This window comes from Conger conger, chromosome 13, assembly GCF_963514075.1.
Source record: "Conger conger chromosome 13, fConCon1.1, whole genome shotgun sequence".
Lineage (NCBI taxonomy): Eukaryota > Metazoa > Chordata > Actinopteri > Anguilliformes > Congridae > Conger > Conger conger.
The window spans coordinates 47,924,637-47,951,778 of NC_083772.1; the positions used below are offsets into that span (position 1 = coordinate 47,924,637).

At 44.5% G+C, this 27,142-nt stretch overlaps 1 protein-coding gene across 11 annotated transcripts in view; it reads left to right on the forward strand.

Annotated features, from left to right (window-relative positions):
• LOC133108694 (elastin-like) overlaps window positions 1-27,142 on the forward strand; it is a 102,822-nt gene that overhangs the window by 50,737 nt on the left and 24,943 nt on the right. For 5 of the 11 annotated variants that reach the window (XM_061218349.1, XM_061218350.1, XM_061218356.1 and 2 more), the window contains exons 21-37: window positions 73-141; window positions 1,542-1,592; window positions 1,969-2,016; window positions 4,698-4,766; window positions 6,137-6,187; window positions 6,564-6,599; window positions 11,429-11,494; window positions 12,313-12,363; window positions 13,303-13,368; window positions 13,715-13,750; window positions 22,231-22,281; window positions 22,968-23,033; window positions 23,452-23,487; window positions 25,207-25,257; window positions 25,387-25,452; window positions 25,565-25,615; window positions 26,132-26,197. In XM_061218349.1, the coding sequence (XP_061074333.1) occupies window positions 73-141; window positions 1,542-1,592; window positions 1,969-2,016; window positions 4,698-4,766; window positions 6,137-6,187; window positions 6,564-6,599; window positions 11,429-11,494; window positions 12,313-12,363; window positions 13,303-13,368; window positions 13,715-13,750; window positions 22,231-22,281; window positions 22,968-23,033; window positions 23,452-23,487; window positions 25,207-25,257; window positions 25,387-25,452; window positions 25,565-25,615; window positions 26,132-26,197 (930 nt within the window). The remainder of the gene's footprint in view (window positions 1-72; window positions 142-1,541; window positions 1,593-1,968; window positions 2,017-4,697; window positions 4,767-6,136; window positions 6,188-6,563; window positions 6,600-11,428; window positions 11,495-12,312; window positions 12,364-13,302; window positions 13,369-13,714; window positions 13,751-22,230; window positions 22,282-22,967; window positions 23,034-23,451; window positions 23,488-25,206; window positions 25,258-25,386; window positions 25,453-25,564; window positions 25,616-26,131; window positions 26,198-27,142) is intronic. The other 6 variants (XM_061218352.1, XM_061218354.1, XM_061218357.1 and 3 more) reach the window with 6 other exon arrangements.

Consider the following 27,142-nt stretch of genomic DNA (forward strand, 5'->3'; position numbering starts at 1 on the left):
ACTGTGTGACCTGTGACCCCTGTCGCACCTCCCAGAGGGCACTGTGTGACCTGTGACCCCTGTGTGCTTCAGGCTACGGTAGCTTGGGAGGAGGAGGGGGACTCCCAGGAGGAGGTGCAGGAGGTGTTGGAGGTGTTGGAGGTTTTGGAGGTAAGCCAGGCTACCCCACAGGAACTGGTCAGTATTTGGGGAGACCCATATATCTGGTTGTCACAGGTTGATGTTCATGAATAAGTGTAGTACCAGTATATTCAACACAGGACCTGATGTCTCCTAACCCAAACAGAGAGAAAAGGCTGACCTCGCAAGTTGTGATTAGACCAGTGCTTCCCAATCCTGGCTGGGGACCCCCTGTGTATACCAGCTTTTGTTCCAATCACAGTTGCAATCCCAGAATTTTAGCAGTTAATTCTTCTTCATTTGGCTATCTTCACATCTAATGGGATTATTTACCCTCTTCAGCATCATTTTGTAAGAAATAGCAAAGCATTGCATGAAGAATAACAGCTTTACATTCATTTTGGGCTTTTTATGATATATTGCAAACAATTGTATAAAAGACCTATCAAAATTATTTAACTGATCAAATTAAAGACAGGAGCGGCACGGATGGTGCAGTGGGTAGCACTGCCGCCTCAGAGCAAGGAGGTCCTGGGTTCGAATCCCGGTCGGCTGGGGCCCTTTCTGTGCAGAGTTTGCATGTTCTCCCCGTGTCTGCGTGGGTTTCCTCCGGGTACTCCAGTTTCCTCCCACAGTCCAAAGACATGCAGGTTAGGCTGATTGGAGAGTGTAAATTGCCCGTAGGTATGAGTGTATGAGTGTGTGAGTGAATGGTGTGTGTGCCCTGCGATGGACTGGTGACCTGTCCAGGGTGTATTCCTGTCTTTCGCCCAATGTATGCTGGGATTGGCTCCAGCCCCCCTACGACCCTGTTCAGGATAAGCGGGTTAGGATAATGAATGAATGAATGAATTAAAGACAGGGGTGAATCAGTAAGCTCATCACTTCTGAAAGTGTGGACATGTGGCCACTAAAACTGACAATTTGGCAGATACTGAAGAATTCAAAGACAAAGCAAATCATGACAAGCCAAATCTGCATTGTGAACAAACTGTTGAACAAGCTAATTGCCCTGTTGATTCACCTGATTTGATCAGTTTAAAAATACTGTCACTTTTTAATGTAATTATTTGCTATATACTGTAGGTCAATAAGCACAATATGAACATAGGATTTTATTCTTTATGCCATACGTAGTTATGTCTGACATAATATGGTTTAAGAGCTTAATCATTCCTCAAAAAAGTAAAAGCAGATATCTTGTTGAAATTCAGGGATTGCAATTGAGGTTGGAACAAAAACCAGCTTACACAGAGGGGCCCCAGGACCAAGGTTGAGAACCCCTGGATTAGGCTGAAGCAGGTGTGATTACCTGCACAGCTGCGGTTTACCAGGAGATGTGCTTTACCTGGAGCAGGTATGATTTACATGGAGCAGGGAGTGACACCTGCAGATTGTAATGTGCACCTGTTCCTTTACAGGTGTGGGAACACAAGGATTATCACCAGCTCAGGCCAAAGCCGCTAAATATGGTAAGGAGCTCAAACACTTTTCATCTATAGTTCTATAGTTCATCCAGACCAGCTGTGGTACAGAGAACATACAATTATACAGCAGCTGAGGAATAATATTCCCTTTCTGACTTGATGAAGAAATCGGTGCCAATGCTGTCAGATGTCTGCATGCTTTTATGCATTAATGTTGCTGCCACATGATTGGCTGATTAGATATTTTCATGAAAGAGCTGGTGTCCAGCTAATAAAGTGGTCACTGAGTATATCTGACCATTCTGTGCTAATACAGTTCATGGGATTAATCTATTATAGGCTTTATTGTATAAATGCCTACATATAGGCTACTGTCCAACATTCTGAACCACTGAGAGTGTCCTTCTGTTTGGTGTTCCAGGTTTGGTTCCAGGCGTAGTGCCAGGTGTTGCTCCAGGTGTGGGGCCAGGTGGGTATTTGGTTGAAGAAGATATGATTAGGCTAAAGCAATAAGCAGTTTGGTTAAAGCAGTGCATTTACGCTGAAGCAGATATGACTGGCGAAAGCTGATATGATTAGGCTGAAGCTGTAAGGTTCTGTGTTTTTTCTGTTATCAGTTTTTTGACTAAGTTTGTAGCGTTTTCACTCCTTCTTACCCTCGTGCTCACTGTAGTCTGTCAGTTCTCTCACTTCATTCATTCATTTCACCTGTGCCCCATTTAGTGTCTCCGCCTCCCACACCATATATGGACTTCCTTCCTGTCCTCTCCCAGCTGTTTCTCATTATCTGTTCCCCAGCACTTACACCTGTTTATCATTTAGTTAATTTGTTAGTGTATTTAAACCTGTCCTTTTCAGTTTGTTGTTGCTAGTTTGTCTTTCTGTTATTCTGCTCCCTACCCCGGATCTAGCTTCCTCTACCCCATACATGTGCCCTGCTATTTTGTCTAGTTCTGCTTTGCTCTGCTTTTGGATTTTATGGTTTTGATCTCTGCCTGGCTTTTGGACTCTGTGTTTTGGTTTTTGTACTTGTACCTTTGCTTGTTTGGACTTCCTGGTTTTTGAACTCTGCCTGTTTCCTGACTTCGCTCTGCCTGCCCTGTATGTACCTGTCTGTTTGGATTCCAACCATTGCCTGTTTTACGACTACGTTTTGCATCTGCACTTTGCCATTAAAGCCTGCCTTATTCACGGTATCCCTGAGTCTGCAATTGGTTCCTCTGGACCGAAACCAGACAGAACGAACTAGCCAAAAAGTAGAACCAGCAGACTCTACGATGAGGCCACTCATGTGTGGGATTCTCCGCGGGTCGGCAGCTCTTTCACCTGCGCCAAGGGACCAGTTCCGTATCAGACTATGCCGAAATACTTTGCCCGTTGGTGCATGCTTCAGATTTCGCCTATAAAGCTATCTGTGACTTGTTCTGGAACAGACTATCAGAGTGTATTCAGGATCATTTTCCTATCGGGGATCTCCCTCAGACTCTGGAGGAGTTCATCACTTCAGCGGTCAAAGTTGAGTCTCGGCTGGACTGGCTGCAGCTTCACCAGGCCCAGTGTCCTGCTCCACCCCTGAGCCCAGTGCTTCACCAGGCCCAGTGTCCTGCTCCACCCCTGAGCCCAGTGCTTCACCAGGCCCAGTGTACTGCTCCACCCCTGAGCCCAGTGCTTCACCAGGCCCAGTGTCCTGCTCCACCCCTGAGCCCGGTGCTTCACCAGGCCCAGTGTCCTGCTCCACCCCTGAGCCCAGTGCTTCACCAGGCCTAGTGTCCTGCTCCACCCCTGAGCCCAGTGCTTCACCAGGCCCAGTTTCCTGCTCTGTCCAAGACCCACTCTGTTGCTTGGCCCCAGATCTAGCTTCCAATGCCACGTTGCAGCATCCTGTCCCAGATCACATTTCCGCTTCATTCCGGACCCAGCTTCCAGAACCACGCCAGGTCCAGCTTCCTGTTCCATCCCGGGCCCATTCTCCTGCTTTGTTCCAGTCCAAGCACCCAGAACCACACCAGGTCCATCTTCCTGTTCCGTCCCGGTTCCAGTCTCCTGCTTCATTCCTGACTCACCTTTCAGAACCACACCAGGTCCAGCTACCAGTTCCATCCCAGGTCCAGTCTCCTACTTTAGTTCCCGTCCTCAGCACCGTCCCGCGTTCCACTTCTAGTGCTGCTCCACACCCAAGGTCTAGCTCTGCCCCAAGCTCCCTCTCCTGTACCTCCTTGGACTCTGTTCCCTGGGCCCAGCCTACAGTTTTGTTCCAGGCCCTGTCCCTGTCTCTGTCCAATGCTCTGACCTCAATGCCGTCCCAGGCCCTGTCCCTGTCTCTGTCCAATGCTCTGACCTCAATGCCGTCCCAGGCCCTGTCCCTGTCTCTGTCCAATGCTCTGACCTCAACGCTGTCCCAGGCACCATCTTCAGGTGTGTCCCAGGCCCCTGCTCCTGCATCGCTCCTGCATCGCTCCAGGCCTGGTCTCCAGATCCATCCCAGGATATGTCTCCGGCCCCCGCACTGGGTCTGTTCCTGGTCTTGCCTTCAGCACCAGCACCGAATCCACCTCAGAACCTAGCACCAGCCCCCGCACCGGCTGTGTCCCAGGTCTAGTCCTCGACTCTACCTCATGACTCGTCTCCGGCCTCTGTGCCGCTTCTGCTCCTCTGAGACCCGTCTAGGTTGGGAACCACTGAATTAGGCTGAATCAGGTGTGATTTACCTGTATAGCTGCGGTTTACCAGGAGATGTGCATTGCCTGGAGCAGGTATGATTTACATGGAGCAGGAGGTGACACCTGCAGATTATAATGTGCACCTGTTCCTTTACAGGTGTAGCACCTCCCAAAGGGTGCTGTGTCATCTCTGACCCCTTTAGTGACTCCCAGAAAGCACTATGTCACCTGTGACCCCTGTAGTGACTCCCAGAGGGCACTGTGTGACCTGTGACCCCTGTAGTGACTCCCAGAGGGCACTGTGTGACCTGTGACCTCTGTAGTGACTCCCAGAGGGCACTGTGTGACCTGTGACCCCTGTAGTGACTCCCAGAGGGCACTGTGTGACCTGTGACCCCTGTAGTGACTCCCAGAGGGCACTGTGTGACCTGTGACCCCTGTAGCACCTCCCAGAGGGCACTGTGTGACCTGTGACCCCTGTGTGCTTCAGGCTACGGTAGCTTGGGAGGAGGAGGGGGACTCCCAGGAGGAGGCGCAGGAGGTGTTGGAGGTGTTGGAGGTAAGCCAGGCTACCCCACAGGAACTGGTCAGTATTTGGGGTGGCCCATATATCTGGTTGTCACTGGTTGATGTTCATGAGTAAGTGTACTACCAGTATATTCAACACAGGACTTGATGTCTCCTAACACAAACAGAGAGAAAACGCTGACCTCACAAGTTGTGATTAGACCAGTGCTTCCCAATCCTGGCTGGGGACCCCCTGTGTATACCAGCTTTTGTTCCAATCACAGCTGCAATCCCAGAATTTTTGCAGTTAATTCTTCTTCATTTGGCTATCTTCACATCTAATGGGATTATTTACCCTCTTCAGCATCATTTTGTAAGAAATAGCAAAGCATTGCATGAAGAATAACAGCTTTACATTCATTTTGGGCTTCTTATGATATATTGCAAACAATTGTATAAAAGACCTATCAAAATTATTTAACTGATCAAATTAAAGACAGGAGCGGCACGGATGGTGCAGTGGGTAGCACTGCCGCCTCAGAGCAAGGAGGTCCTGGGTTCGAATCCCGGTCGGCTGGGGCCCTTTCTGGGCAGAGTTTGCATGTTCTCCCTGTGTCTGCGTGGGTTTCCTCCGGGTACTCCAGTTTCTTCCCACAGTTCAAAGACATGCGGGTTAGGCTGATTGGAGAGTCTAAATTGCCTGTAGGTATGAGTATGTGAGTGAATGGTGTGTGTGTCCTGCGATGGACTGGTAACCTGTCCAGGGTGTATTCCTGCCTTTCGCCCAATGTATGCTGGGATTGGCTCCAGCCCCCCTACGACCCTGTTCAGGATAAGTGGGTTAGGATAATTAATTAATTAATTAATTAAAGACAGGGTGAATCAGTAAGCTCATCATTTCTGAAAGTGTGGACATGTGGCCACTAAAAATGACAATTTGGCAGATATTGAAGTATTCAAAGACAAAGCTAATCATGACAAGCCAAATCTGCATTTTGAACAAACTGTTGAACAAGCTAATTGCCCAATTGATTCACCTGATTTGATCAGTTTATAAATAATGTCACTTTTTAATGTAATTATTTGCTATATACTGTAGGTCAATAAGCACAATATGAACATAGGATTTTATTCTTTATTATGTCTGACATGATATGGTTTAAGAGCTTAATCATTCCTCAAAAAATTAAAAACACATATCTTGTTGAAATTCAGGGATTGCAACTGAGGTTGGAATAAAAACCAGCATACACAGGGGGGCCCCAGGACCAAGGTTGAGAACCCCTGGATTAGGCTGAAGCAGGTGTGATTACCTGTACAGCTGCGGTTTACCAGGAGACGTCCTTTACCTGGAGCAGGTATGATTTACATGGAGCAGGAGGTGACACCTGCAGATTGTAATGTGCACCTGTTCCTTTACAGGTGTGGGAACACAAGGATTATCACCAGCTCAGGCCAAAGCCGCTAAATATGGTAAGGAGCTCAAACACTTTTCATCTATAGTTCTATAGTTCATCCAGACCTGCTGTGGTACAGAGAACATACAATTATACAGCAGCTGAGGAATAATATTCCCTTTCTGACTTGATGAAGAAATCGGTGCCAATGCTGTCAGATGTCTGCATGCTTTTATGCATTAATGTTGCTGCCACATGATTGGCTGATTAGATATTTTCATGAAAGAGCTGGTGTCCAGCTAATAAAGTGGTCACTGAGTATATCTGACCATTCTGTGCTAATACAGTTCATGGGATTAATCTATTATAGCCTTTATTGTATGAATGCCTACAGATAGGCTACTGTCCAACATTCTGAACCACTGAGAGTGTCCTTCTTTTTGGTGTTCCAGGTTTGGTTCCAGGCGTAGTGCCAGGTGTGGGGCCAGGTGGGTATTTGGTTGAAGAAGATATGATCAGGCTAAAGCAATAAGCAGTTTGGTTAAAGCAGCGCGATTAGGCTGAAGCAGATGTGACTGGGCGATAGCAGATATGATTAGGCTGAAGCTGTCAGGTTCTGTGTTTTTCTGTTATCAGTTTTTTGACTAAGTTCGTAGCATTTTTGTTCATTCTTACCCTCGTGCTCACTGTAGTCTGTCAGTTCTCTCACTTCATTCACTCATTTCACCTGTGCCCCATTTAGTGTCTCCGCCTCCCACACTATATATGGACTTCCTTCCTGTCCTCTCCCAGCTGTTTCTCATTATCTGTTCCCCAGCACTTACATTGCATTTACATTTACATTTTAGTCATTTGGCAGACGCTTTTAATCCAAAGCGACTTACAAGTGCATAGGTTCTACCATAAGTCAGAGCATCACATCCAGAAACTAGCAAAATACACAGGAAATGCTGTTCTAAACATAGTTGTCATCAGAAGTGTTTTTTTTTTGTTTTTTTTTATTATTTTTTTTTGGGGGGGGGGGGTTAGACAAGTATAGGGATATCAGAAGGAGGGGCAGGGGAAATCAGGAGGGAGGACTAAGGTAGAGTTTGAAAAGGTGGGTTTTGAGTCTGCGTCGAAATAGGGGGAGGGATTCTGCTGTTCTGACAGTGGTAGGCAAGTCATTCCACCACTGAGGAACCAGAACGGAAAACAGGCGTGAACATGCAGCTCGACCGCCAGGTGCACGTAGAGAAGGAACCGTAAGGCGACCAGAGCTGGCAGACCGGAGTGGTCTAGCTGGGGAGTAGGGAGTGATCAGGGATTGTATGTAAGGTGGGGCAGTCCCCTTAGCAGCCTGAAATGCCAACACTAGGGCCTTGAAACGGATGCGTGCGGCAATGGGAAGCCAGTGGAGGCCAATGAGAAGCGGGGTGACATGAGCCGACCTGGGCTGACTGGTGATCAGGCGGGCTGCAGCATTCTGGACCAGCTGGAGGGGCTTGATGGCACACGCTGGGAGACCGGCTGACCACTTACACCTGTTTATCATTTAGTTAATTTGTTAGTGTATTTAAACCTGTCCTTTTCAGTTTGTTGTTGCTAGTTTGTTTTTCTGTTATTCTGCTCCCTACCCTGGATCTAGCTTCTTCTACCCTATACCTGTGCCCTGCTATTTTGTCTAATTCTGCTTTGCTCTGCTTTTGGATTTTATGGTTTTGATCTCTGCCTGGCTTTTGGACTCTGTGTTTTGGTTTTTGTACTTGTACCTTTGCTTGTTTGGACTTCCTGGTTTTTGAACTCTGCCTGTTTCCTGACTTTGCTCTGCCTGCCCTGTATGTACCTGTCTGTTTGGATTCCTACCATTGCCTGTTTTTCGACTACGTTTTGCATCTGCACTTTGCCATTAAAGCCTGCCTTATTCACGTTATCCCTGAGTCTGCAATTGGTTCCTCTGGACCGAAACCAGACAGAACGAACTAGCCAGCTCTTTCACCTGCGCCAAGGGACCAGTTCCGTATCAGACTATGCCGAAATACTTTGGCCGTTGGTGCATGCTTCAGATTTCGCCTATAAAGCTATCTGTGACTTGTTCTGGAACAGACTATCACAGTGTATTCAGGATCGTTTTCCTATCGGGGATCTCCCTCAGACTCTGGAGGAGTTCATCACTTCAGCGGTCAAAGTTGAGTCTCGGCTGGTCTCCTGCTCAACCCCTGAGCCCAGTGCTTCACCAGGCCCAGTGTCCTGTTCCACCCCAGAGCCCAGTACTTCACCTGGCCCAGTGTCCTGCTCCACCCCTGAGCCCGGTGCTTCACCAGGCCCAGTGTCCTGCTCCACCCCTGAGCCCAGTGCTTCACCAGGCCCAGTGTCCTGCTCCACCCCTGAGCCCAGTGCTTCACCAGGCCCAGTGTCCTGCTCCACCCCTGAGCCCAGTGCTTCACCAGGCCCAGTGTCCTGCTCCACCCCTGAGCCCAGTGCTTCACCAGGCCAAGTGTCCTGCTCCACCCCTGAGCCCAGTGCTTCACCAGGCCCAGTCTCCTGCTCCACCCCATATCCTAGTGCTGCCCCAGACCCAGCTTCCGGTTCTGTCCAAGACCCACTCTGTTGCTTGGCCCCAGATCTAGCTTCCAATGCCACGTTCCAGCATCCTGTCCCAGATCCCATTTCCACTTCATTCTGGACCCAGCTCCCAGAAACACGCCAGGTCCATCTTCCTGTTCAATCCTGGGTCCAATCACCTGCTTCATTCCAGACTCACCTTCCAGAACCACACCAGGTCCAGCTACCGGTTCCATCCCAGGTCCAGTCTCCTACTTCAGTTCCCGTCCTCAGCACCGTCCCGCATTTCACTTCTAGTGCTGCTCCACACCCAAGGTCTAGCTCTGCCCCAAGCTCCCTCTCCAGTACCTCCTTGGACTCTGTTCCCCGGGCCCAGCCTACAGTTTTGTTCCAGGCCCTATCCCTGTCTCTGTCCAATGCTCTGACCTCAAGCCGTCCCAGGCCATGTCCCTGTCTCTGTCCAACGCTCTGACCTCATCGCCGTCCCAGGCCCTGTCCCTGTCTCTGTCCAATGCTCTGACCTCAACGCTATCCCAGGCTCCGTCTTCAGGTGTGTCCCAGGCCCCTGCTCCTGCATCGCTCCAGGCCTGGTCTCCAGATCCATCCCAGGATATGTCTCCGGCCCCGCACTGGGTCTGTTCCGGGTCTTGCCTTCAGCACCAGCACCGAATCCACCTCAGAACCTAGCACCAGCCCCGCACCGGCTGTGTCCCAGGTCTAGTCCTCGACTCTGCCTCAAGACCCGTCTCCGGCCCCTGTGCCGCTTCTGCTCCTCTGAGACCCGTCTAGGTTGGGAACCACTGAATTAGGCTGAATCAGGTGTGATTTACCTGTATAGCTGCGGTTTACCAGGAGATGTGCTTTACCTGGAGCAGGTATGATTTACATGGAGCAGGAGGTGACACCTGCAGATTGTAATGTATACCTGTTCCTTTACAGGTGTAGCACCTCTCAGTGAAGCATGTTGGAGCAAAAATCATGGTCTGGGGATGTTTTTCATACTACAGTGTTGGGTTCATATACCAGGCATCACGGCACATCAAGTACATCAAAATACTTGAAGAGATTATGTTGCCGTTTGCCGAAGAGGAAATGCCCCTGAAATAGGTGTTTCAACAAGACAACAACCTGAAACACTGAGTAAGCGAGGAACATCTTGGTTCCAGGCAACATGGATTGAGATAATAGAGTGGCCAGCTCAATCCCCCAACCTCAACCCCATTGAAAAATGCAGTTTCTGAAGCAAAACCCAAAAATTCACAGGAACTGTGGAATGTAGTTCATTCATCTTGCGCTGAAATACCTGTTCCTAGGTGCCAGAAGTTGACTCGATGCAACACAGATGCGCAGTGGTTATCCAACTAAGTATTAGTTCAGTAATGTAAAGTGAAGTTAAATCTTGAAAAACTTCAGTTTATACAGTAATGTTTGAGTTTGAAGAGAAAAATGTTGACACTGCCTTTTTTTGAACAGGTTATTATTCCTTTTCTTTGCTTTGCAGAGAATAATGCAGACTTCATAAAATTTGTTAATGCTTTGATTTGGAATTGAATGTGTAATGTTTCCACTACATTTGAAATATAGAACTAAAAGCTATTCAAAAAATAGTTGGACTTTATTCACTTTTTTAACGCACTGCTATTTATTTAAACACAAATGTAGATGTAGTCCCAAAAATCATAGCTCCAGATTTCTTGCATAAACAATATCTAGCCTCATTAGATTTTTTTTTAATGATTATCAGGTACCTTTGTATCTGTTTATCAGGTACCTTTCATTTTAAAATGAAAACCTAAGAGTAAGTTAATAAACCAATACTGCAAAATGATTGAAATTTAAACACTTTGTAAATTAGTTTTACAATTTAAGTTATAATTATGATTCTTGAGTCGCAGATACAGATTAAGCCTAGTCCTAGACTAAATTTAATTGGAGATTATCCATACAAAGCTGCGTTTAGTCCAGGATTTTCCAGCCCCTATTCTGTTATTGACCATCATCTTATATTATAGCCCATGGTAATGCTTACGTTATGTCACATGAGTCACACAGAGTTCTTAAAAAATAGATTGGCTCTTTATTTTATCTTATTTATTGATATATAAATTACCCACCACACCAGACCTGAGGTTTTGGCAACCCTTTCTTCAGGCATCTTGAGAAAGCCTTTGCCAAAACGTTGGCTCAGGCACGGTAGTTCATTGATATATGAATAAATAAATGAAATAACCACTACCTTTTTGTGTGCCCCTGATATTACTGCTTCTTCAGTTGTCACACACTTGATGTAATATACAAAATATGTCTTCTACACTTCTGGTTTGAATTAGCATTGGAATCGTGAGCCATACTGTTGTTTTGGCTGCACCATTCTGGAGACTTGAGATGTGTCTCAAGTCACTCTATACAAAGACCTTTGATTCCTCCACAGTGTGCATAGATATCTGTAGTAGAATAGCATATTTGCTCCTCATTATCTGAGGTTGCTTTATTTGACACATTCTGCTGTTATAAAATACAGTAGTACAGAAACAGCCGATGAGTCTGTGACTTGTGAACGTCTCTGATTGTGAGTAGTTACTTATGCACAGTATGAAAGGAATGAATAACCATTAAACTGTCTTTAATCTGTATATCACTAAGGAGATTTCTTCATGATTATTTTGATTAACATTTTAATATAAATAGTCAACCAACAATATATTCTTAAGGGGAGTATATTTTGTATGTTTTTTTTTGAGGATACCTAGGTGATGGTTGTGTTCTTTGTCAGGTGCAGCGGGGAGGGTGCCAGGTGCTGGGGTGTACCCAGGGATTCTGCCAGGTGTGTATCCTGGAGGTGAGAAGTGACCCCACAGTTTAGAGCATCAGTGAAGCACATCAGCCCCCTACAGCACTTTACCTGTATGGACAATGTGTCAGTTCTATGTGGCGCCATTTTACCTTTACCTGACCTGTAGCTGCCAAAATAACACAAATACCATACCTGCAATGATAACAGCTCGCAGGCATAATGTAATTTCATTTCAATGTCACTCTTTAACATATATGTGACATATATATGTCTGTGGTAGTATAGTACATTGCATTTATCTATTCACCTTCATTGCATAAAAGCCTACACATGAGTTTCACTGGTCTGATGGCAGACACTTGATGCATTCTGAATGAGTTTCAATGGTCTGATGGCAGAAGCTTGATGCATTCTGGATGACTTTCACTGGTCTGATGGCAGACGCTTGATGCATTCTGGATGAGTTTCACTGGTCTGATGGCAGACACTTGAATGCCAGCAATAAGGGAGTTGCAGTTGTTCAGGTGGGACAGTACTATTGCTTGGACCTGAAGCTGGGTTGAGTATGTGGTGAGAAAGGGATGGATTCCAGAATCTGCGCACCCAGCTCACCATCAAAGTGTTCTCAGAGAGGGACAGCCTGTTGTCCATCACCACTCTGAGGTTCTTTGCTCAGGACAATGACAACACATTAGGGTCAGGCACATGTGATTAGGCTGAAGCAGGTGTGATTTATCTGTACAGGTAAATTAGCTGGAAGCGTTGTGGCTTTCCAGGGGATTTGCTTTGCCTGGAGCAGGTATGATTCACATGGAGCAGGAGGTGACACCTGCAGATTGTAATGTGCACCTGTTCCTTTACAGGTGTGGGAACACAAGGATTATCACCAGCTCAGGCCAAAGCCGCTAAATATGGTAAGGAGCTCAAACACTTTACATCATGTTCCTCAGTTCATCCAGACCAGCTGTGGTACAGAGAACATACAATTATACAGCTGCTGAGGAATAATATTCCCTTTCTGCCAAAATGAATGCTATTCATAGGCTCAGGATGTATTACTTGCCAGTAACAAGTCAGGCACTATAATCAATTCAGACTAGTTACTAGTTCACAGTATGAATGAATATTCAAGAAATAATGATCCATCCATCCATCCATTATCTGAACCCGCTTATCCCGATCAGGGTCGCAGGGGGGCTGGAGCCTATCCCAGCATACATTGGGCGAAAGGCAGGAATACACCCTGGACAGGTCGCCAGTCCATCGCAGGGCACACACACCATTCACTCACACACTCACACACTCATACCTACGGGCAATTTAGACTCTCCAATCAGCCTAACCTGCATGTCTTTGGACTGTGGGAGGAAACCGGAGTACCCGGAGGAAACCCACGCAGACACGGGGAGAACATGCAAACTCCGCACAGAGAGGCCCCGGCCGACGGGGATTCGAACCCAGGACCTCCTTGCTGTGAGGCGGCAGTGCTACCCACTGCACCATCCGTGCCGCCAGAAATAATGATATTACATAAATTTAAAAAAAACTTTATTCTTCATGATTATATGTATTAACTTTTAAACATAAAAAGTGAAACTGCATTATTGTACTGTTCAGGGAAGTAATACAAACTACCTCAGAAACCTTTAATTATTGGAGTTTTAGTTTTAAAGTAGAGTTTTTTCATGAGACATTGTGACTTTACCTGGCATCACATTCATTGTAATACATGCCATACATTATATTTACAACCTTATGTGTACTGAACTCTCTCTTTGCCTTGTATTTTTCCTTTAAAGCATATTTTGTATTTTTGCTGAGGATCCCTAGGTGATGGTTGTGTTCTTTGCCAGGTGCAGCGGGGAGGGTGCCAGGTGCTGGGGTGTACCCAGGGATTCCTGCAGGTGTGTATCCTGGAGGTGAGAAGTGACCCCACAGTTTAGAGCATCAGTGAAGCACATCAGCTCCCTACAGCACTTTACCTGTATGGACAATGTGTCAGTCCTATGTGGCGCCATTTGACTTTTACCTTTACCTGACCTGTAGCCTCCAAAATAACACAAACACCATACCTGCAATAGTAACACTAATCAGGCATAATGTAATTTAATTTCAATGTCATTCTTGAACATGTATGTGCCCAGTCTGAGGTAATACAAAATATTGCATTCACTTATGACTGCCTTTGTTGTATAAAAGCCTACAGATAGACTATTGTTCAAGCATGCTGAATCACTGACAGTGTCCTTCTGTTTGGTGTTCCAGGTGTGTTTCCGGGTGTGGCTCCAGGCGTGGCTCCAGGCAGGTGCAATTAGCCTGAAGCTGGGGTGATAACTCTGAAGGTTTTCATTGTCTGCTGTTCTGACATCCACTGGAAGGTCTTTCCACCACCAGGGAGCCAGAACAGCAGTCGTAACCAGGAAGTGCAAGTATGAAGAGGGGGAGGCGTTAGGCAGTAGGGTTTGGTGATCTTTTGGGAGAATGCTTGGACTGACCTCTTCACTGCCTGGTATGCAAGCACTAATGTTTTAAATTTAATGCGAGCCATAACAGGCAGCCAGTGGAGGGCAGTGAGCAGGGGGTGATGTGAGAGTGTCTTGGGAGGTTGAAGACCAGGCAAGTTTCTGCATTCTGGATGAGTTTCAAGGGTCTGATGGCAGACGCTTGATGCATTCTGGATGACTTTCACTGGTCTGATGGCAGACGCTTGATGCATTCTGGATGAGTTTCACTGGTCTGATGGCAGACGCTTGATGCATTCTGGATGAGTTTCACTGGTCTGATGGCAGACGCTTGAATGCCAGCAAGAAGGGAGTTGCAGTTGTTCAGGTGGGACAGTACTATTGCTTGGACCTGAAGCTGGGTTGAGTATGTGGTGAGAAAGGGATGGATTCCAGATGATGTACAGGAAGAACCTGCACGCCTGGCTCACCATCAAAGTGTAGGGTCCTCGCACGGGCCGTAGGATAAGGTAGGAATTTTACTCTCTGCGAAACTGGGGCGCCAATTAATGTAGTGTAGCAGCAGTATAACTGCAGAAAGTAATCATTTCTGATAACAGTAATTTTATGAGACTATCTAACCACAAATTTAGAAGCGTGCGTGTTCCTTGGACAAAGGAAAGGTGGGAGTAGCTAGCTTGGGTAAGCTAGAGTTCACAATATCAGTTAAGACTAAGCTAACACTGTCTATGCCTGCAAATGCTTGTTTAGTCTTACTGAATCCATACGCATTGCTGGATCCAAAAGACATGCTGTCCTTGTAGAAGCCGCAATGGTGTTGTGAATGTCCTGGAGAGGTGCGATGGTGTTGTGAATGTCCTGGAGAGGTGCTGCATACTGTTGTCCATGACGCCTGCACCTTAAGCATACAAAAATGACATATATTATTCCTATGATTAATATTCCAACTCCTATAACCCATACCCAGGGCCCAAACAGGGATTTAATAGTGTCCCATCCCCAGGACATGATATTAGAGGTGGTTTCTTTAAACATATTTACTCCATTATTCACTCCTTGTTTAACTCCTGTCCAGATTGCTCTGATCACATTAGAGACCCCTCCTCTCCCTATAAAAATACGTTTACTTGTATTGCTATAAAGAGTTAAGTTTCTCATCCACTTATATCCTTCGTATACATGTCCTGCATTAATCATCTCCTTCCAAGCTTTCCATACCAGACGCAAGTCGTCTCGAAGGTCACAAGCTGGCTGTTGCCATATTAACTCTTTTCCTCTCTTACAGGTGTTATCTGGGGTTATGACCCCCATATTTTTAAGTAGGGCCCCAGAAGTCTGATTTACTATATACAACCTTTTCCCAAATTTGTCATTAAAATATATTAGTTGAGGCTTAGCTCCATGTTCTTGCTTCCCTGTGTAATTAGTTCTGAGCGGTGGCACGAAGTGGTCAGGGACATAATTTTTAAAATAGTCCTGGTTTTGTGCATTATTCCCTATATCTCCAGCATAGGCCTCCCACCAACCACTCATTAACGTATAATGAATCCATTCTTCCTTGTAATCTGTTTTAGGATCTTTTCCTTTCATAACTTTGTTCCAGTACCAACTTATCCAATTCCTAAGTTGTTCTTCTACGGGCCTATATCTGAAGGTTACGTATTCATCATCTTCCCAGGTGCATGCCATTGTCATTACACCCTTTTTAATGTCGTTTTTAGAGATTGATTTTTCCCTTATATCTTTTTCGTCTTCTATATATACTGATATTGCATACTGTCTCATTTCTTCTATCATCTCCCTTTCTTTCTGAAGTATCTTCTCTACTATTTCTCGAGAAGGTATTACTGTCTTAATCAATAACGATGGCATTGCTTGGATTGTATCAGCAGCCCAAATGCCCTTTCGAAATTTATCTTGACTCCAATAGGCTAATGTACACAGTAAAGTTCTATTCTGATATACATATGTACTTGTCCACCCTAGTTCCTTTTGCATCTTTATTGATTTATCTATTTTGGGATATTGTTGCGGGTCCCCTATATATAGACTAGTGAGTAGTGGTGTTGTGGGTCCCCATATTATTCCTCGTTGTTCTAATTGTGACCATCGAAGTCCAGTGTAACTCGGTAACCCTTTCCTTATAAGCAAGGGGTATCTAAGCTCACATCTCCTTGCCTTTTGAGTATTTTTTGTCGGGACCTCCCGCTTTACTTTATGCCCCAATGAGCTTGGATAATATCGAGTTTGCCTGCCTCTTGAACATTTCTGTTTCCCGTCTGTGTTGATACAGCTGACATCGCATTCTATCATACTGGATTTCCGACCTCCTTGAGTCAAATAGTGACAGCATGTTTCGTTTTTCATTTCCTGACCGCAATTTTCAGTACTATTTTCACTTCCTGGTGATGTCATGTTGTATTCACACCAGATCACATTTATTTCCTTAGTAACGCATGTGTATTGGTAAGGGACTCTATATTTCATTACATAATTTCCTAATCCTATTACTACTACAAAAATTATTAACCCTAGTATTGCTAACCCTTTCTTTTCCCGATTTTGTCCCTTCTTCAAAGACTCACTGCGCAGGATTTGTTGATTTTTCTTTTGATTTCGGATTTTCATGTACTCTGTCAGCATTTCCTGATCGGAAACACCCGCTGAAACATGACATTCTCGGCCTCCTTTGCGTCGTTGCTGAGAAGCATCTCTAGGTCCTCCATTGTTCGGGTTATTTCTCAGTGGTATTGTAGTAGCAAAATCGTGGACGTCCTTGTACTCTGGCTCGGGGTCTGGAACTACAGGTTCAGCTGCTTTTCCGTCAGCGTCTGTAGACAGGGGTTCCACTGAGTGCCTAGCTGAAACAGAGTATACACCTTCGCCAACCCCAACTCTGGTGGTGACTGTTATGGTTAGTGTGTAAAGAGGCCCTGTGGCCTCGTCTTTATCATCCGAATGGTTGCGGCGAGGGTTTATCCGCACTGTGGCTCCCCTCCGAGATTCCTCAACCACAATTGTTTCTCTCACTTGCCCTTTATCATCAATTAGGCCTTCTGCGCACACAATTAATTGTCTTCTCACCCCTTTTAATATCCCTTCTACAGGGAAAGCATGTAACCTGAAGTATGCCACTTGCCCTACTTTTTGTGCTCTAGCTTTGAACTTTCTCATTAATAAATCTGTATCACTGCTGTACCATGCTCTGGTTTTATGATCCCCAAAAGGTATGTCTAGTATTTCAGCATCTTCTGGTGGGTACAGACAATTTTTAACTTCCTCTTTATAATCTGTTAATCTCCATACTACTCTTCCTTCTCTATTTATGGCTTTTCGCCTAAACCTCATAGGTCTGGTATCTGTCTCTCCCCTTCGGTTAACCATCAGCAGCCAGGTGGGCCCATAGTTGTATGTCTGTTCAGTAACATTTCTTAGTTGGTCGTCTCTTTGTCTACCCATAATGGGCTGGGCATATGTTGACTTTTCCTGACCTTTGGAGGTCTCGTTTTTATCATAGGGGATTAATGCATGAGTGAGGCCCGCTGCTACAGCTGATCCCTCGAAAGTGAGTTCCCTGCACTCATTACATGTCACAAGTTCCCCTTCTGCTGTTTCAAGGCAGCTACATTTTTTCCTAGGCTGCCCCCCCTTCTCAGGCCCCTCTATTTCTCTGGCCATGAGAAAAGTGGTATTTGTCGCAATGCTAATTCTGCACTGTCCACAGACCACTAATCTGTGCATCATTACTACTGGAGAATGCCCTGTCTGGGTTGTCATTCCCCATAGGGCGTCCCCTGGTAACCCCTCTATTTTTGGGGGTACTCTTGCCCCACCAGGTCCCTGATATCCTGGCCTTAATTCATTACATGAACACATGATGCAACAGCCTGGTCCTTTGATTTCTTCCAGCATTGTGCCACTGAGGTTATTCCTCCCTTTTTCAATTTTACCATATTTTTATCTAACACTTTCTCTACTATCTCATTTCCTTGGGGATGATAGGGTGGGGAAAATATTCTTTCTATATTGTTTTTGATACACCATTTATTGATAAGGGTATTCTTGAAATGTGCTCCATTGTCTGATCTAATTTCTTTAGGTTTTCCTATTGCCATTACTGTGCTTTCTAGCTTGGCTAGAATCTGTCTCCCCGTACCTTGCCGCAGAGGATGGACCAGGGTGTACCCAGTGCACGAATCAACTATTATCAGCAAGTATCGGTGCCCCCCTGTGGATCGTACTACAGGACCGGCCACGTCCATGCAAATACTTCCCCAGGGTACTCCCGACCTTATAGTTAATCCAGCACTCCACAGGCCGTGTGGTGTATTAATCATCTGGCATTGTGAGCAGTTCTTAACTACTCCCTTCACTACCTCTTTCAGCTTGGGTATATGTAACCTATTCAAGTTCTTAATTACATTAAAAGAGAAATATCCATTCTCTTTATGTATTTTCCGAACCAATGCCTCTCCCTCTGTCGGAGGCGCGACTTGTTTAGTCCCTAGTAGTCCCTACTATGGGCTATTCTTTATTAGATAATATATTTCTATATGTGGGTCTGGCATATCACTGACAGCCATTTTCCCACCTATTTATAGATTGATATGTATACTATTACTTTATTAGAATTTACTGTCCTATACAGTTTTCTAATATTGTAACTTATTCTAAATTACTTCGATTCCTTTTGAGTTCGAGTATTTACGGTTTCACTACTTAGGTGTCCAGCACCTTTCTCTTCAGTGCCAGTAATCAACTCGAGACCCTCGAGTAGGAATCCACTCGGACAATGCCTCAATAGGCCGTGAGCAATTCTCTGCTGCTCGTGCCCCACGTTGGGCGCCAAAATTGTCGTGAGCCACGGACCCCTTGCCGAGCTCAGACCTCACGTTCCCACGAGCAGTACCTCACCATGAGGTGTCTCGGGGACGAAATCAAGTACTCCGAACGTCCTGGAGCCCTGGTAAGTTCTACTGAACTTCCAGCCCAGTCTCGAAGTGAAGGGTGTGATGCAAATCTGGTAATCGATGTCCTGTATTCAATGTATTTACTCTAAAGACTCTTTGTCACATATGATTATAGTAAGATATATTTTATTATAATCAATCAAAAGAATAGAGTTGTACAGATTACAGTGTACATATCATCTTTTGCAGTTTGCTAATCACATGCAAGTTACATATACCCCTCTTAGCTCTTTCTAAATTACCTTTCCACCACGATGTTTAAAAATCAAGGTACACCCTTCCTATATCCATCCTCTTTGGCCTTAGCCTTATCCTATAGCTCCCCCTTCTTGACGTTTAAAAAGAAACTATTCCTATAATATTATATTTATCTAAATATGATAATTTCTCTACATTTTTCTACTTTATATAGTACCCTAATGAGAAATAAAAGATATATAAAAGTAAACTTATAATATGTTACTTTTCCTACTTCTACAAGTAATATAGATTATAATTACCACTCCAGCTTGGTTATAATTGTTCTGCGTGGCTCTTTCTTCACCTGAGTCCGTACCGCGTACGTCACTCCTCTCTCCATATCCATATCCTGGAGTGGCGCGCAGAGGGAGCGCGCCACTCCAGCTTGACTGTCTTGCGTTGCTCTCTCTTCAACAGCTCGTAGATATCTTCTGAAGCCAAATTCTGGGATCCTGCTCTAAGGTCTAAAAACTTATCCCTTATATATCTTTTTTGCATACAAAAGTGTACCTTTTTTGATAAGAAATGCCCCCATTATGTCAAGCGGGAAGACATTTATCTTTTATATAACCTGTTTTTCAATGACCATATTAATTATTTCTGTTTTTCCAATTGTCATTTTCTCATACCTCCAAAGAACCGTCCCCAATATTTTATTTCATGGGCCCCTCTGGTTTGGGAATTTCCCCCATCTTAATATATGAGTGGAAAAACACTAGCCCTTATGTTGTTTTTAATGAACCTATTCATCACTGGTGTCTGTGTCAGTTTCATAATCTCTCCTTGACTTCCTCCAAACTTTGATTTCATGTAAGCCAGACGTTAAAGCCTGCCACCATCCCAACACCCTCTTTAGGTGCCCCTTTTGGTGGCGCCTTAAGGGGTCTACAAAGGTCATCCAGCTAATAGCTGAGTGTAATTCATCATTCAACTCCTCTATAGTCAGTCCTTTAAATCTATTCGATAAATTATTTGTGTTATCCTCAGAGAGGCCCGTGAAGCCTCTTAATTTTCTTTCGGTATTGACGTCCATGCCATTTTCCTTATCTCTTTTACATTTTTCAATCTCCTCCTGCTCTTTGATTTCCCAATTATTTTCATTGTCTTTCTCATCCTGTTTTTTTAACCAGGCCTCGTGCTCCTCCCCTGTAGGAGCCAGCCCACACGTGTCAACCAAATATGTTATCACATCTATCGTCTCCTTGAATGCAAAACTCCCTGGGTCCCCAATTTTCCGTTCTGCGTGTTCAGCCCCTTCCATGGTCATGCTAGAACACATTCTACGCATGGCCTCAGTCAGGCCTTTAGCCTTGCTCTCTAAAACCCTGAATCTAAGTCCTCTGACTTCAGACTCCTCAGTATCCATATACGGTTGTACATTTATTTTATACCATATACTTTTCCTCTTACAGGAGCTTTTACTCCTACCCCATTGGCGTGTGCGAGGGGTTAACAATGCATTCCTGCTTAACCCATCTTCTGTCAATCTCTCATCAGGAGGGCCTAGGGCCGGGTCCTCGACAGTGCGATGGTGTTGTGAATGTCCTGGAGAGGTGCGATGGTGTTGTGAATGTCCTGGAGAGGTGCGATGGTGTTGTGAATGTCCTGGAGAGGTGCGATGGTGTGGTGAATGTCCTGGAGAGGTGCGAAAAGCTGGGGAGTTCCGTCTCAGCTGCGCGTTGTCGTCTGGTCCGTTCGGTTGCTGAAAAGATGTTCACTGGTCCTTTTTCCAGGTGGAAAAGTTTGTTGCTGTGCTTTGCAGGAGTAAACTGATGTAGCGTTTCGCGTACACCAGCTTCCACTCACTATAGGCCACTAAGTTACCGTGAGGTAAACTAGGTGTGTCCGCAGGCCTGGTGGTGCACTGTACGGAATTCCGCCTCTGTCTGAGTCTCGGAGCAGATGAGCTGAAGAGAATGGCCAAAGAGAGTGCGTCGAAAAATAAATGGGAAGAAGGGGGCAATCCCGAGAACATGCCTTGCTCTTATATGGGATAAGTTTATTGCTCCCGCCATTACGGGATTGGCTGAACCGAGTTAAACGTCACGCGGGGTGGACGTAGCGGAATTGTCCTGTGGGATTGTCGGAAATGCGGTTCCTACAAAAGTGTTCTCAGAGAGGGACAGCCTGTTGTCCATCACCACTCTGAGGTTCTTTGCTCAGGACAATGACAACACCAAGATGTCCCCTAGGGAAATCGAGAACTGAACGAGAGGAAAGTTAAGAGCAGTAATGATGATTAGCTCTGTGTTCCCTGGGTTGAGCTTAAGATGGTGGTTGTCCATTCACCTTTATGTCCCTCATGCAAGCAGAGACCTGTGCGTCAGAGGTGGAGTTGGGTGTCATCAGCACAACACTGATAAGATAGGCCATGCAGAGTGAAAGCAGGGCCAAGGGATCTAGTGTTGAGGGAGAAGAGAATGGGACCGAGTACTGAGCCCTGCGGATCTCCTGGGGATCTCCTGTTATCTAATAAAGGACAAGGTGCCGATACTGCACTGCCCCAGGCAACCTGGAAGGAGCGTCTGGAGACATAGGACTTGATCCAGTCTAGGACTGTGCCCCAGATCCCTGTTTCTGCCAGGGAGGACAGGAGGATGGAGTTGTGAACTATATCTAAGGCAGCAGAAAGATCTAGAAGAATCAGGACAGAAGGGCAGGAGGTTGCGCATCAGTCACTGACAGAGGGGAGTGCAGTCTCTGCTGAGTGGCCAGGTCTGATGCCAGACTGGTGAGGGTCCAGCAGGTTATTCTGCAGAAAGAAAGATGAGAGTTAGTTAAAAGCAGCTTGTTTGAGTGTTTGGGATCAAAAAGGAAGGGAAACAGAACAGTAGTTCTGGATGACAGAGGGGTCCAGAGTGGGCTTCTTCAGCAGTGGGATGATGTGGGCACGCTTGAAGGACGAATCAGGTATGACTAGCAGGCCAAAGCAGGTATGATTAGACTGAAGCACATGTGATTAGTCTGAAGCAGGTGATTTATCTGTACAGGTAAATTAGCTGGAACCATTGTGGTTTTCAAGGAGATGTGCTTTACCTGGAGCCGGTATGATTTACATGGAGCTGGAGGTGACACTTGCCGATTCTAATGTGCACCTGTTCCTTTACAGGGGTGGGAACACAAGGATTATCACCAGCTCAGGCCAAAGCCGCTAAATATGGTAAGGAGCTCAAACACTTCACATCACGTTCCACAGTTCATCCAGACTAGCTGTGGTACAGAGAACATACAATTATACAGCTGCTGAGGAATAATATTCCCTTTCTGACTTGAGGAAGAAATCCTTGCCAATGTTGTCAGAGAGGAATTGCACTTCAAACTATTTGCACCTTTGGGGTATGTTTTGGGTGTGCAGTGTGTCTGGGGCCCTGAGTTTTTCTGGTTATTTGTTTAATATAGACAGAGCCAATAGGAAGGATATTGGTAGGCTCAGGATGTAATCCTTGCCAGTAACAAGTTCTAAAAAAACATATAGGCAGTATAATCAATTCAGACTTAATATAACATATTCAATATCAAATAAATAATCCTTTTTTTTCTTCTTTTTTTTCATTATTAACCTTTTAATATAAACAGTCAAAGTGCATTGTATTGTATTGTATTGGGAGTAATAAAAGCCACATAAGAAACCACTAATTATTGGAGTTTTAGTTTCCAGAAAACCTTACTTTTTGTCAGGAGATATTCTGACATCACATGGCATTGGATTCACTATAATAATCTCAGTAAATTATATTTCCAACCCATTGTGTTGGAAATATAATCTCTTTGGCTTGTATTTTTCCTTTAAAGCATATTTTGTATGTTTGCTGAGGATACCTAGGTGATGGTTGTGTTCTTTGTCAGGTGCAGCGGGGAGGGTGCCAGGTGCTGGGGTGTACCCAGGGATTGTGCCAGGTGTGTATCCTGGAGGTGAGAAGTGACCCCAAAGTTTAGATCCTCAGTGAAGCACATCAGCCCCCTATAGCACTGTACCTGTATGAACAATGTGTCAGTCCTCTGTGGGAGCATTTTACATGACCTGTACCTGCCATAAGAACACCAACAATGTAGCTGCAGTACTACCACCAAAACTGGCATGCATAATCTACTTTATTTATTTTGATGTCATTCTTGAGCAAATACACTCACTTGACCACTTTATTAAGCATTTATTATACAAGGCATTTTCGCCCACTGAACTGCCATTCACTCCAGAGTGTATGACCAGTATGTGGTAATGTACTAAATGGCTTTAATATACATTATTGCTGCCTTTATTGCATACATGTTTACAGCTATTGACAAGCATCCTGAATCACTGACAGTGTCCTTCTGTTTGGTGTTCCAGGTGTGTTTCCGGGTGTGGCTCCAGGTGTGGCTCCAGGTGGGGATTAGGTTCAAGCAGGTGTGATTTGGCTGAAGCACATATGATAAGGTTGACAAAGGGGTGATTAGGCTGAAGCAGTGGAATTAGGCTGCAGCAATTGTGACTAAACTGAAGCAGTTTGATGAGACTGAAGCAGATAGGATTAAGCTGAAGCAGGTGTGATTTGGCTGAAGCATTATGAATATGCTGATGGCGATGTGATGAGGCTGAAGCAGAAGTGATTTGGCTTAAGGAGGCGCGATTAAGATGAAGCAGATATGATTTGGGTACAGCAGGTGAGATTTGGCTGAAGCATTGTGATTACACTGAACCAGGCATGATTTGGCTCAAGCAGTGTGATGAGGCTGAAGCAAGCATTATTTGGCTCAAGCAGATGTGATTAGGAATGAAGCAGATGAGAATAGGCTGAAGCAAATGTGATCATGCTGAAGCAGGCATGATTTGGCTGAAGCAGTTTGATGGGACTGAAGCAGATGTGATTAAGACAGAAGCAGATGGGATTAGGATGAAGCAGGTACGATTTTGTTGAACCAGGAGTGGTTCAAGCAGTGTGCATATGCCGATGCCAATGTGATTATGCTGGAGCTCGAGCAATTAGGCTGAAGCAGGCAAGATTAGGCTGAAGCAGATGTGACCTGGGTGAAACAGGAGTGATTTGGCTGAAGCAGTGCAATGAGGCTGAAGCAGATGTGACTAAGCTGAGGCAGATGTGATTAGGACTGAAGCTGATGTGATTATGATGAATGAGGCATGATAAGGCAGAAGCAGATGTGATTTGAGTATGATGCAGATGTGATTAGGACTGAAGCTGATGTGATTATGATGAATGAGGCATGATAAGGCAGAAGCAGATGTGATTTGAGTATGATGCAGATGTGATTAGGACTGAAGCTGATGTGATTATGATGAATGAGGCATGATAAGGCAGAAGCAGATGTGATTTGAGTATGATGCAGATGTGATTAGGCTGACTCAGGTGCAATTATGCTAAAGCATGAGGTGATTTGGCTGAAGCAGTTGCGACTTGGTGGAACCAGGTATGATTAGGCTAAAGCAGATATACAGGTGCATCTAAAAAAATTAGAATATTGTGGAAAAGTTTAATATGTTAGCTAACATTTGCCATCTTGAACAGATGCCAGGTAAAGCACATCGCCTGGAAAACCACAGCAGTTCCAGCTAATTTACCTGCTACACATAAATCCCACCCACTTTAGCCAATTCATAGCTGCTACTGCCAAATCACATCTGCTTCTGTAAATCTTCTTCTGCTTCAGCCGAATCCAGTATCTCCAAATATTAGAATATTACATATATTATATTACAAATAAGGATTTTTAATACAGAATGTCAACCTTCTTAAAAAATGTTTCTGTTTGCCACAAATGTAAGATCATGCATGGCGAACAAAAATGGCTGCTGATGGGAAAAACACAGATAACAAATGTTGACAACTATTTGGCTGTTATAATACACTTTAATCAGTGTAATATTTATATATAGAGGTAAGCAACGAATCAGCTAGCTGGCATAGTCGCATCCATTTGTAGCAAAAAATTGTCGTGTTCATTTGAAATCATTCAACAGTAACTGGTTGCTGTAAACATAGTTTGCTATGAACATTTGCTGTCTTGAACACACGTGTGGAGCAGGTATGATTTACATGGAGCAGGAGGTGACACCTGCAGATTGTAATGTGCACCTGTTCCTTTACAGGTGTGGGAACACAAGGATTATCACCAGCTCAGGCCAAAGCCGCTAAATATGGTAAGGAGCTCAAACACTTTACATCATGTTCCTCAGTTCATCCAGACCAGCTGTGGTACAGTTCCTGGATGAGGAAGGCATTGATGCCATTGACTGGCCCTCACGTTCCCCTGTTGTGTTCTTTGTCAGGTGCAGCGGGGAGGGTGCCAGGTGCTGGGGTGTACCCAGGGGTAGTCCCCGGTGTGTATCCTGGAGGTGAGAAGAGACCCCAAAGTTTAGATCCTCAGTGAAGCACATCTTGAGATATGCTTTGCCTGGAGCAGGAGGTGACACCTGCAGATTTTAATGTGTACCTGTTCCTTCACAGGTGTGGGAACACAAGGAATATCACCAGCTCAGGCCAAAGCTGCTAAATATGGTAAGGAACTGAAACACTTCACATCATGTTTCTCAGTTCATCGTTTGGGGTTTACAATAGAAAGGATCTTGCCAGGCTCAGGAATTAATCTGTGCTAGTAACAAGTCCTCAAAAACATGTTATAGGCAGAACACTGTAATCTGTTCAGAGTAGTTACTTATACACATTATGAAAGAATATTCATGAAAATAAATCTGTAAGATTTCTTCATGATTATTATTATATATATATACCAAACTGCATTATTGTATCATTCAGGGCAACCTAAAAACTACCTAAAAATGAATTGGAGTTTTAGTTTGCACTTTACAACATTGTACTACAAAAACCTTACTTTTTGTAGTACAATATTAATATTTTGACTTTACACGCCATCAAGTTCATTATAGTAATAAATACATTTTTTTACAACCTTTTTCATAACCTTGAACTCTCTCTTTGCCTTGTATTTTTCCTTTAAAGCATATTTTGTATGTTTGCCGAGGATCCCTAGGTGATGGTTGTGTTCTTTGTCAGGTGCAGCGGGGAGGGTGCCAGGTGCTGGGGTGTACCCAGGGATTGTGCCAGGTGTGTATCCTGGAGGTGAGAAGTGACCCCACAGTTTAGATCCTCAGTGAAGCACTTCAGCCCCCTACAGCACACTATGTACAATGTGTCAGTCCTCTCTGGATCATTTTAAGACCTACGTGCTTTATAAAATTTTGTGGCTGTAGAGTTTATTTAATTTGAATTCGATCTCAAAATTCAGAATTTCATTGATTAATTGTCCATAGACTTAACACGTGGAGACACCAATGCTAATTTATGAACCAGGCTAGCTTGTCCACGTTTGAATCCTTCTAAAATTCCAATGAACATTATGTCAGCAATGATCTATACTGTAACCTTTCAAACATGCATGTCCAGATTTTGTGCTTCTAGTGTTGGAGGAATATACAGTGTGACAACTAACCCATGTAACAATTTACCCCACTCTTCCTATGTAACAATTTACAACTTTTTCAGGTGGCAACCCTATTTGTGAGGTAGCTAGCTGGCCAGCTAACTAGTCAGTTTTTGCTTTGTTTATAGTGTTACCTGGGAACAGTAACCGGTACAGTAGCTAATAGAATTCTAAAGGAACTATTTTTTATTAGCAGAGCTGAATAAATAATGAAATCACAATCTATTTTCTGAAATCATTGCCTCAAATGACCATTACCATTATGATATACAGTATAGCCCTGTCATATGACATCGCTTACATAGTGTGACTTTACGTTATATACCATTACCATTGTGATATACAGTATAGCCCTGTCATATGATAGCTTACATAGTGTGACTTTACGTTATATACCATTACCATTGTGATATACAGTATAGCCCTGTCATATGATAGCTTACATAGTGTGACTTTACGTTATATACCATTACCATTATGATATACAGTATAGCCCTGTCATATGATAGCTTACATAGTGTGACTTTACATTATATTAAATGTATTGTAAATATACATACAGTATATTATACTTAAAACCTGTT